General features: G+C 38.6%; 1 protein-coding gene across 8 annotated transcripts in view; it reads left to right on the top strand.

The window, feature by feature from the left end:
• TOPBP1 (DNA topoisomerase II binding protein 1) overlaps window positions 1-11,000 on the top strand; it is a 74,700-nt gene that overhangs the window by 32,442 nt on the left and 31,258 nt on the right. For all 8 annotated transcript variants that reach the window (XM_017505710.2, XM_037730348.1, XM_017505714.2 and 5 more), the window contains 2 exons: window positions 3,281-3,492; window positions 4,892-5,178. In XM_017505710.2, the coding sequence (XP_017361199.1) occupies window positions 3,281-3,492; window positions 4,892-5,178 (499 nt within the window). The remainder of the gene's footprint in view (window positions 1-3,280; window positions 3,493-4,891; window positions 5,179-11,000) is intronic.

Here is an 11,000-nt window from a genome sequence, read left to right as displayed (position 1 = left end):
GGGAAGAAGGGAAGGGAAAAGGGAAGGAAGAAGGGAAGGAAAAAGGGAAGGAAGAAGGGAAGGAAAAAGGGAAGGAAGAAGGGAAGGGAAGGGAAGGAAAAAGGGAAGGAAGAAGGGAAGGGAAAAGGGAAGGGAAGGAAAAAGGAAAGGAAAGGAAAGGGTTATCAACCCAATAGTAACAAACAACCTGGTGTCATTTCTCACTAAAACTAAAGCTTGAAGAAATAGTTAATTTCAGATCTGAGGGAGAAAATGTACTAGTAAGTCTGGAATATTTTGTCAGACCAAATAGCAAGGACATTATCAATGACTACTAGAGAGGATTGTGTCTGAAGTACCTCCACTGGGCTGGTCTGAGTGTAGGGATGTTTACAACTAATTGATCACAACCAGTTACAAACGTCTTTGTTTCTTCTCTAAACCCACTGTGTCACTTGACTAGCCTTAAAAAAAAAAAAAAAATACCTCCACTGCCAAAGATGAAAACTTAGGTATCATTAAAGATAATAACTGCAGTGGATTCAAACACATAAAATAGTTTTTAGGTCATGATTTCATAATGACACCAAATAAACTAAGGTAATTGGTCATCTTTGAAAGATATTAGGGAACCAATCCATTACTTTGAAAGCTGACAGGGAAAAGATCAAGTATTTAACCTTGCATTTCCTGTGCAGTTTTCATCAGGGTAACATGGTAGTTGGTAAGGCAGAGTTTCCCTTTATAAAGGTGTTTCAACAAATAAATAAATAAGGAATGATTACGATTGTAACCCCTAATGAATGAAATAATATAGGCATTGAACATCAATAATTAATCACATAATAAAGGGACAAAACAAGATGTACCTTCTTTTGAAGAATATACCACCACTTGAATTAGTCTTGCCAAAATAATCAAACCTCAATTTGATGATGCTTCTAGACCCAACTACCAATTTATAGGAAATGCAAACAGCAGAATAACACGTTAAACTACACCACAATAATACCCTCAGCAAAACCTTGGTATAACACTGCAGTATAAATGATCCAGTGTCTTCAGTGAATATATGTTAAGGGTGTGGAAGAGAAGGTAGGAACCTATAAGCTAAAAGACATGAAAAGCAAAAGCCTAAATGTAGTCTTTAAAGATGCCATTATTTGGTTAAAGAAAAGTAAAGAATTGATTATCATAAATGTCCAAATAGTTCTGGCCCAGTGGCTCACGCCTGTAATCCCAGTAGTTTGGGAGGCCAAAGGATTGCTTGAGCTCAGGAGTTCAAGACCAGCCTGAACAACATAGTAAGACTTCATCTCTATTTTTAAAATAAAATAAAATAAATGAGCCAGGCATGTTGGCATGTGCCTATGGTCCCAACTACTCGGGACGCTGAGGCAGCAGGACTGCTTGAGCCCAGGAGATCAGGGCTGCAGTGAGCTATGATCACACAACTATACTACAGCCAGGGCAAACAAAGTGAGACCCTGTTTCCAAAAAAAAAGCCCAAATAGTGGCTACTATTAAGCGGGGAGGGAAGGGAGGTGGTATGGCATGTTGGAGAGGTTCTGGGGGTCTAACAAGATTCTGTCTTCTGACATGGGTGGTGGACATAAGGGTTTCACCTTATAATAATTCATTAAGCTGTATATTTCTTTTTTTTTTTTTTGCTGTTTTGTATTTGAATTACATGAAACAATATTCTTTTAGAACTGAAATTGTGGAAGATAATAACAAATATTTCAACAGACTCCACTGGATACAACTGAAGCTGTACTCAGCAGGAAAGTCATGCAAATTCTGAAATAGAATAATTGGGACTAGCCCTAGCAGTTATTAAAATATATTTTGTGGCCAGTTTCGGTGGCTCTAACCTGTAATCCTAGCACTTTGAGAGGCTGTGGCAGGAGGCCAAGTTCAAGACCAGCCTGGGCAATATGCTGAGACCCTGTCTTTACAAAAGTTTAAAAATTAGCCAGGCTATGTAGTATGAACCTGCAGTCTCAGTTATTTGGGAGGCTGAGGTGGGAGGATTGTTTGAGCCCGGGAGGTCAAGGCTGCAATGGGTCACAGTGGCACCAACTGTACTTTATCCTGGAGGACAGAGCAAGACCCTGTCTCAGAAAACAAACAAACAACTATGTGTTTTGTGAAACTTCACTAAATAACAGTGTGGTTGCCTGTAGCAGAAAGTTTAATTAATGGTCAGCAAATGTAGTAGGTCTATACAAAAAGGAATTTATGATAAAAGTGGCATTTCAGATTATTAAGGAAGATATGGCTTATTCAATAAAATGATTCATTAAAGTTGGAGGAATATCTCATACCTAAATAAGTACTGAATGGATTAGTGGGTTAAATGTAAAAAATGAAGTTATAAAAGTAGTAGGATAAACATATAACATAGAAAAAAAAGTGCTAGGAAACATTGGAAATTTAAAAATCCGAACAGTCAGGGACTAGAATGTAAAACCCAGAAGTCAAAAGAAATCACTGAATTCTGTTCAATCTCAAGTGGTAGACTTCTTTTTTCTAACCCATATTCTCTGTGTTTAGTATCCTATGATCTTGAGTAAGTCACTTAATTTCTCTGTATTTTTCCCCATGTCTAAAATATTGAGAGGATCAAATGAGATAATATGTAGAAATGCTTTGAGAAGTTGTGGTAGATTTTTAAAAATTACTCTTTGCTTCTGTCATTTTTTCCAGAAAGGACAAGGCGTGTGGGTAGTAACTAATTAAGGAGGTAATTTTGGCTGTGCAAGGTGGTTCACGCCTGTAATCCCAACTTTAGGAGGCTGAGGCAGGAGGATCACTTGAGCTCAGGAGTTCGAGACCAGGCTAGGCAACATGGTGAAACCCCATCTCTATAAAAAATAGAAAAATTAGCTGGGTGTAGTGGTGTACACCTGTAGTCCAAGCTACTGGGGAGGCTGAGGTGGGAGGATGGCTTGAGCCCAGAAGGCAGAGGTTGCAGTGAGCTGTGAGTATACCACTGCACTCCAGCCTGGGCAACATAGCAAGACCGTGTCTCAAAAAAAGAGGTAATTTTGCTGTCTATTCTTTGCATGTCTAATTATGTTTTTAAAAAGTTTGTTCTAGCAATACGTTTTTACCCTAGAGTAAGCATTTGTAAGGGGATTAGCTTAATTTCACATAGAATAAACCAGCTTTTAATCAGTGTATACTTTCTTATACTTAGACGATCTCTAACCGCACTGTTGTGTTAGAAATGTTGTTCTTAGTTTGTGGACTAAATTGTATACATGACCATTTGCACTTCTTTAAATATAAATTTCAGTGTTCAAGAATACTTTGTTCGCAAATCGAATGCAAAGAAAGGCATGCTTGCCAGTACTCATCTTATATTAAAAGAATCTGTTGGCTCTAAATATGAAGCTGCAAAGAAGTGGAATTTACCTGCAGTTACTGTAGCTTGGCTGTTGGAGACTGCTAGAACGGGAAAGAGAGCAGATGAAAGCCATTTTCTGATTGAAAATTCATCTAAAGAAGGTTAATACTTTTATTCTGTTTTTTTTTTTTTTAATATATATTTACAACTTGATGGTTTCTGGGATATAAATGTGCCAATGCTTGTTTTTAGGAAAGGTTATTGGTTTTCACTTTTCACATTGGGTGCAGTGAGGGTCTCAGTGTTTGAAGTCTAAAGATGTATGCTTGGCTCCTATTTACTATTGATTCCTTCTGTGGCTCACAGTAACCCACTATGTAATTAATGTGCTTTCATCTTTGGGCTTCTGCACCTTTCCTGTGGACGACCTCGCAATTGCTTGCTCTTCCTTCTTATCTTTCAGTTCTCAGCTAAGATACCACTTTCCTTGGAAAGCCTTTCTTGACTCACCAAGTATGGCCTTTGTCTTGCTGTAACATTTTGTTTTACCATGACACTTCGTATCAATCCTTTTATAGCTCTTACCTCAGTGTTACAATGCTGGTTTATTTTGTGTCTTTCTGCTAAATTACAGGTTCTAGAAAGGCAGGGAACATGCATGTCTTGTGAATTCTGTATTTCCCATGTCTTACACTAGACATGGCATGGAGTAGTTATCTAATAAGTTTTTTGTCAAGTGTTGGAAAAAGGTGGAAGGCAGGGGTAGAAGAATCAGTACCCTCTCTTGTAAGATAATAGCATCCCTGAGCAAACTTTAGGGACATATCAGCAACTTGGGAATACCTCTCAGGGTCATTACTTATTTTGCCAGACAGATGTAATTTTACGACTGAGGCTAGGTGATGTTTAGGTCATATTGAAATTTGATTAAGGATTTTCCAAAATTTGACTGTAGTTAACTCTGAGTATGTGTAATTCAGATTTTCTTTTTACTCTGTCATTGACTAGGAAGACATTCACTGATACAATTTTTGGCAAATAAGCTTATTGAGACATAGCAAGATGAAACAGGAAATCTATTTTTATTTATTTATTTTCAGTTAATGTGCTTGTCTAACCTAATATATATTTAATGCATAATCTGGTTTGTTTCTTGGAAAGTAGCTATATAATTTTATGACTTAAAGTGTACCTGAGAATTGACATGAAAACTAATAGTTAGATAGGGTTGCCAAGGTGGGTGGATTGCTTGAGCCCAGGAGTTCAAGACTAGCATGGGCAATAGAAAAATACAAAAAATTAGCCAAGTGTGGTGGTATGTGCCTGTAGTCCCAGCTGTTTGGGAGGCTGAGTTGGGAGGATTGCTTGAGCCTAGGAGGTCAACGCTGCAGTGAGCTGTGAACATACCACTGCACTCCAGCCTGGGTCAGAGTCAAAGTAAGACCCAATATCTAAAAAAGAGAAAAGAAAGGAAACAGATATAAAACATTACTTCTTATGTATAGGAAAGAAGTGGGCATTAGTAGCTCATATTTGTTTCTTTTCATTTTAAATCTCTAGAACGAACTTTAGAAATGGAAATAACAAATGGAATCAATCTAAATCCAGATACTGCAGAGCATCCTGGCACACACTTGCAAACTCACAGAAAAACCGTCGTTACACCTTTAGATATGAACCACTTTCAGAGTAAAGCTTTCTGTGCTGTGGTCTCACAACATGCCAGACAGGTTTCAGCCTCCCCAGCAGTAGGACAACCACTTCAGAAGGAGCCCTCATTACACCTGGATACACCATCAAAATTCCTCTCCAAGGACAAACTCTTCAAGCCTTCCTTTGATGTGAAGGTAAGATTTATAGGCAGTGGTCCCAGAGTTAATAGTTTTACCATTTATAAAGTTAAAGCACCAAATTCTGCATCACCTCTAAAATGTTGGCGTCAGTTTTCCAGAGATGTTGGCAAGTAGATTGATGTTACTGAGTTTGAATGTTTTGGGTCCCAATATACATCCAGGGTTACAGAAACAGATATAGATAAATATGGTGTGAAATGAGAACATCTAGGTTCAAGTACTAGATTCATCTTGAACTGTGTGACTAGGCCAATCATTTAACGTAACTGAGCTTCAGTTTGTTGTTTCATACAAAGAGGGTAATATTTGCTTTGAAAATTCATAGATTCTAAAGATCAAATGATGAAAGTATTTTATAAACTATAAAATGTAAACACACTGCTACTTTATATATTGATTCTCAGAGTACACCCATGATTTACTTTCTGAAAATGTGTGTTACCACCTTACTTGAATTGTTTCCTGTAAAGACATTAGTTAAATCCGTGTTTTAGTTTCATCCCCTGAGCAGTATAGTATAACTCCCTTTCTGAAAAATTTATTTGCAAATCAGAGGCTAAGATAATCTTCCAAATGATTTTCTTTTATTTTCCAAAGCTGATTTTCATCACTTTTTTTTTTTTGAGTTGGAGTTTCGCTCTTGTTGCCCAGACTAGAATGCAATGGCGTGATCTTAGCTCACTGCAACCTCCGCCTCCCAGGTTCAAGTGATTCTCCTGCCTCAGCCTCCCAAGTAGCTGGGATTACAGGCATGTGCCTCCACACCTGGCTAATTTTATATTTTTTTGGTAGAGACAGGGTTTCTCCATGTTGGTCAGGCTGGTCTTGAACTCCCAACCTTAGGTGATCCACCCGCCTTAGTCTTCCATAGTGCTGGGATTATAGGTGTGAGCCATCATCACTGTTTCCTTAGTAGCTTTTGACCTCTTAAGTGGCTGTTCAAACCATTGTCTATGATTTCTTTATCCATGAGCCTTTGCAGAATCATTGTACTTATTCATCTGTTGATTTGATATTTTTGCTTGTAGGGTATTTAGAAGCAACGTTTTAATAATTTTTATTAGTGTGTTTTGGAGCAGACTTATTAAAAAATTTACAGATGGCCGGGCGTGGTGGCTCATGCCTGTAATCCCAGCACTTTGGGAGGCCGAGACGGGTGGATCACGAGGTCAAGAGATCGAGACCATCCTGGTCAACATAGTGAAACCCCGTCTCTACTAAAAATACAAAAAATCAGCTGGGCATGGTGGTGCATGCCTGTAATCCCAGCTACTCAGGAGGCTGAGGCAGGAGAATTGCCTGAACCCAGGAGGCGGAGGTTGCGGTGAGCCGAGATCACGCCATTGCACTCCAGCCTGGGTAACAAGAGCGAAACACCGTCTCAAAAAAAAAAAAAAAAAAAAAAAAAAAAAAAAAAAAAAAAAAAAAAAAAAAAAAAAAAAAAAAAAAAAAAAAGTTTACAGATTATTCATATTCAGAAAATAAGTATTATTTGATATCCAAGATAATTTTCCCCATGCTAATTTATGTCTTTATTTTTGGTCAGAATTCCAGTGACCCACATGAAAAAAAATCCGTCTTTACTGTTATAACAAACTCAAAATCCTACATTTTCACATGAAATCTCTTCTGAGTTAACATTTTGTACTGTGATTAATACCTGGTCCATATCCCTTAAGGTATAGAGGAAAATCAGTCTTGGGAACTGTGAGGTATAGGATCAAACCTTTTGTTTTGCCTCCTGCTGCCTTTTAAAAGCAAGTCAGCCTCTGGGCTTTATATTCTCATTGATAAAATCCAGATGATCTCTAAAGTCTCATAACTCACAGACTCTCTGAAGAGCAAATGTAATAATATTGGTAGGGAAGAAAATAGTAGAAATATTTTCAGTCATTGAGACCATTCTTTTGTAGATACCTTGCAATAAAAGTTTTGTAGGGGAAAGCTTATAGTTCTGAATAGCCTCAGTGCAAAAAACAAATTTAAATATTTTGTTGTTCAGAGTCATAGTTTATTGAGCAGTGTTTTTTCTCTTTTTTCTTTCTTGTTTGATGGCATATAAATGATGCTTCATCTTATAATCAGTGGTTTTTCAAATTGATATGTTGAATTCTTTACTCAAAACATGAAAGGCCCATGGAATTATCACAAAATTGACCATCTATTAGGCCTTGCCCTCCCTCCACCCCCAAAAAACACTCACCTCTTATTTAAACTTAATTTTTAATTAGTATACATCAGAACAGTACAGCAACTACACTGCTAATGAAACATCAGGTTTAATCATTGGGAAGCCACTATACACATTCAGATAAAGACCATGGTCAGTACTGGAAACCGTTCCTTGGGGCTCCATTACTGCTTTCTCCCTAAAGTGTACTGCTGACTTCTAACACTGTAGTTTTGTTATGCTTGTTTTTGACTTTGAAATATGTGGAATCATAGTATGTATTCTTTTGAGTCTGTTTTTTTATTCTTCTTTAACCCTTATTTAGATTTGTCTGTTTTACTGCATATAAATATAGTTCACTTATTTATTCCTTTGTATGGATATACAGAATTTACATTTCCAGTGTACTAGCACTGCCGTCAATAGATGGTCATTTAGTTGGTTACTAATTTTTTGCTCTTACAAAATAATTTTACTGTGAACATTCTTGTGTATGTCTCTTGGAATCTATGTGTGTGCGTGTGTTACTATGTGATATATACCTAGAAGTGAAATTGTTGGGTTATATTTCAGCTTCAGTAGAAAATGACAGATTTTTTGCCCAAGTGGTTGTACCAGTTTATGCTTCCACCAGTAGTGTACCCAGTGTTCCTCATCTTTGCTGATACTTGTTACTATTTCACTTTGTACTTCAAAATAATTTCTAACTTACAAAAAGTTGGAAAATAAAAATGGTACAAGGTGTTGGGCATGGTGGCTCACACCTGTAATCCCAGCACTTTGGGAGGCTGAGGTGGGAGCATCACTTGAGACCAGGAGTTCTGGACCAGCCTAGGCAAAATAGTGAGACCCCATCTCTACCAAAAAATTTTTTTAATTATCTGGGCTTGGTGCACCTGTAGTCCTAGGTACTCGGAAGACTGAGGCGGCAAGATGGCTTGAGCCCAGGAGTTTGAGGCTATAGTGAGCTGTCATCCTACCACTGCACTCCAGCTTGAGTGACAGAGCAAGACCCTGTCTCAAAAAGAAATAAGTACAAGGATGGCTGGACATAGTGGCTCATGCCTGTTATTCCAGCACTTTATGAGGCTGAGGTGGATCCCTTGAGGCAAGGAGTTGGACACCAGACTGGGCAACATGGTGAGACACCCCCCACCATCTATAAAAAGTTGGAAAAATTAGCTGGGCATGATGATGCATACCTCATCTTACTTAAATAATATTCTTTATTATTTGTCAGTCTTAAATTATGTTTTTAACTCTCACTAATTGCCTTTGTAGCAGATCTTATTCTGTTTACTCTTTTTCTCTCTTCTATTTTTCATTGCATATTTTTTGCTTTGTCAGGAGGGAAAATGTGTTTTTTCAACCCACAGACCTCAGCCTCATTTTTGTCTTGACCCTACAATCAAATATATGAAATACGTACTCTTCTTTTTGAAGCTTTCCTGTCACTTTTGGTAGGATGAAGTTCCTCCTCTAGTAGAATCCTCAGGAAGCTGTGTGTACACATGTGTACAGTATTCCTTGAGTTCTGCATGTTCATAACTTTTACCATGGCCTTGCTTCTTCTACAAATTGTTTGGATGTACTTTTTTTTTTTTTTAAGACATAGTCTCGCACTGTTGTCCAAGCTGGAGTGTAATGGTACAATCTCAGCTCACTGCAACCTCTGCCTCCCAGGTTCAAAGTATTCTCCTGCCTCAGCCTCCTGAGTAGCTGGGATTAAAGGTGCCTGCCCCCACGCCCAGCTAATTTTTTCTATTTTTAGTAGAGATGAGACTTTGCCATGTTGTCCAGGCTGATCTCAAACTCCTGACGTCAAGTGATCTGCCGCCTCAGCCTTCCAAAGTGCTGGGAGCCTGGCCTTTTATGTTTATCTTTGAACTCATAGTTTTATGAGGATGTCTAGATGTTAAGAATTGTCAATCATTTGAAATCAGTTTTCCACAATACATGTTAGGTTTTAAAATTCGATTCTTTTCAAATTTTTGATCTGAGAGATTAGAAGAATGGAGCTGCCAGTCAACTGAGTTGAACAGAACAGTTTGGGGATTGGAGGCTAAAGATCAAGAGTTCACAGGTTGGACACATTAAGTTCGAGATGCCTGTTAGATATCCAAGTAGTTGTTAAATAAGCAGTTGCAAATAAACTTGAAACTTTGAGGAATGGTCTGGATTAGAGATAAAAATTTGGGGTTTTGAGTTTGTAAGCAATGATTAAAGACATTTTAGAATAGATACCAAGAAAGTAGGAGAAGGCAAAGAAAGAAAAGAGTTTTTTTGTTTTTTGTTTTATAAATAAGATCTTGCTGTGTCATCCAGGCTGGGGTATAGTGACGTGATCACAGCCCACTACAGCCTTGACCTCTGGACTCAAGCAATATTCCCAGCTCTGCCTCCCAAGCAGCTAGGATTTCAGGTGCATGTCACCATATCTGGCTAATTTTTTTAAATTTTTTGTAGATATGGGAATCTCACCTCATTGCCCAGGCTGGCCTTAAACTCCTGCACTCAATTAATTCCCCTGCCTTGGCCTCCCAAAGTATTGGAATTATAGGAGTGAGCCACCACACCCAGCCCAAGAAAAGAACTCTAAGGAACACCTTGAGATGATCACCTTTAGAGGAGAAACCAGCAAAAGAGACTGAGAAGGAGCTATAAGAGAGGAAGAAAGCCCAGAGATTATTTTAGAAGCCAAGTATTTCAAAGAAGGAGGAGGGGTTAACTGTGTCCAGTACTGCTGAAAGATCAAGAAAAGTGAGAACAGAAGATTGGGCCAGTGGATTTAGCATTATGGAGGTCAATGGTGTCATCATAACAATAAGGGTTTTGGTGGCATGATGCAGGTGGAAGCCAGTATGGGTTCATAAAGAAATGAGAAGAATGGGAGACATTGAGTGTAAACAACAATTTTGAAGGAGTCTTGCCATGAAAAGGAGCCAAGAAATGGAGTTGTAGTTATTGGGCAAAGTAGGGTCAAAAGAAAGTTGTTTTCTTTTTAAGATAGAAGAAATAGCTAGGCACAGTGGCTCACACCTATAATCCCAGAACTTTGAGAGCCCAAGATGGGAGGATCACTTGAGTCCAAGAGTTCAAGACAAACCTAGGCAACATGGCAAGACCCTGTCTCTACAAAATATACAAAAATTAGCCGGACATGGTGGTACACACCTGTAGTCGGGTGGAGGCAGAAGGATTGCTTGAGCCTAGAAAATAGAGGATGCAGTGGGCCATGATCATGCCACTGCACTCCAGACTTGGTGACAAACTGAGACCCTGTCTCAAAAAAAGAAGAAGAAATAACGATATACCAGTGTAACTGGCCCAGTAGAGAGCCAATTGATGATGCAGATGAGAGAAGGAAGACTTGCTGGAGGCTTGAGTTTTTGAGAGGCATTGGGATCTATTTCTTAAGTAGAGGAAAGTACTAGTGGCACGTGTGCTGAAGGCAGATAGATGTGGTATGGGAGCTTCTGATTTTTGTATAAGGAATCCTCTGAAATGCTTTGAAGAAATTTTAAGAATTAAATTTTAGCCGGGCACGGTGGCTCAAGCCTGTAATCCCAGCACTTTGGGAGGCCGAGGCGGGTGGATCACGAGGTCAAGAGATCGAGACCATCCTGGTCAACATGGTGAAACCCCG

This window comes from Cebus imitator, unplaced genomic scaffold (genome assembly GCF_001604975.1).
Source record: "Cebus imitator isolate Cc_AM_T3 unplaced genomic scaffold, Cebus_imitator-1.0 Scaffold340, whole genome shotgun sequence".
Classification (NCBI taxonomy): domain Eukaryota; kingdom Metazoa; phylum Chordata; class Mammalia; order Primates; family Cebidae; genus Cebus; species Cebus imitator.
The sequence above is the reverse complement of the archived record's forward strand: the minus strand, read 5'-3'. Positions and strand labels throughout refer to the sequence as shown.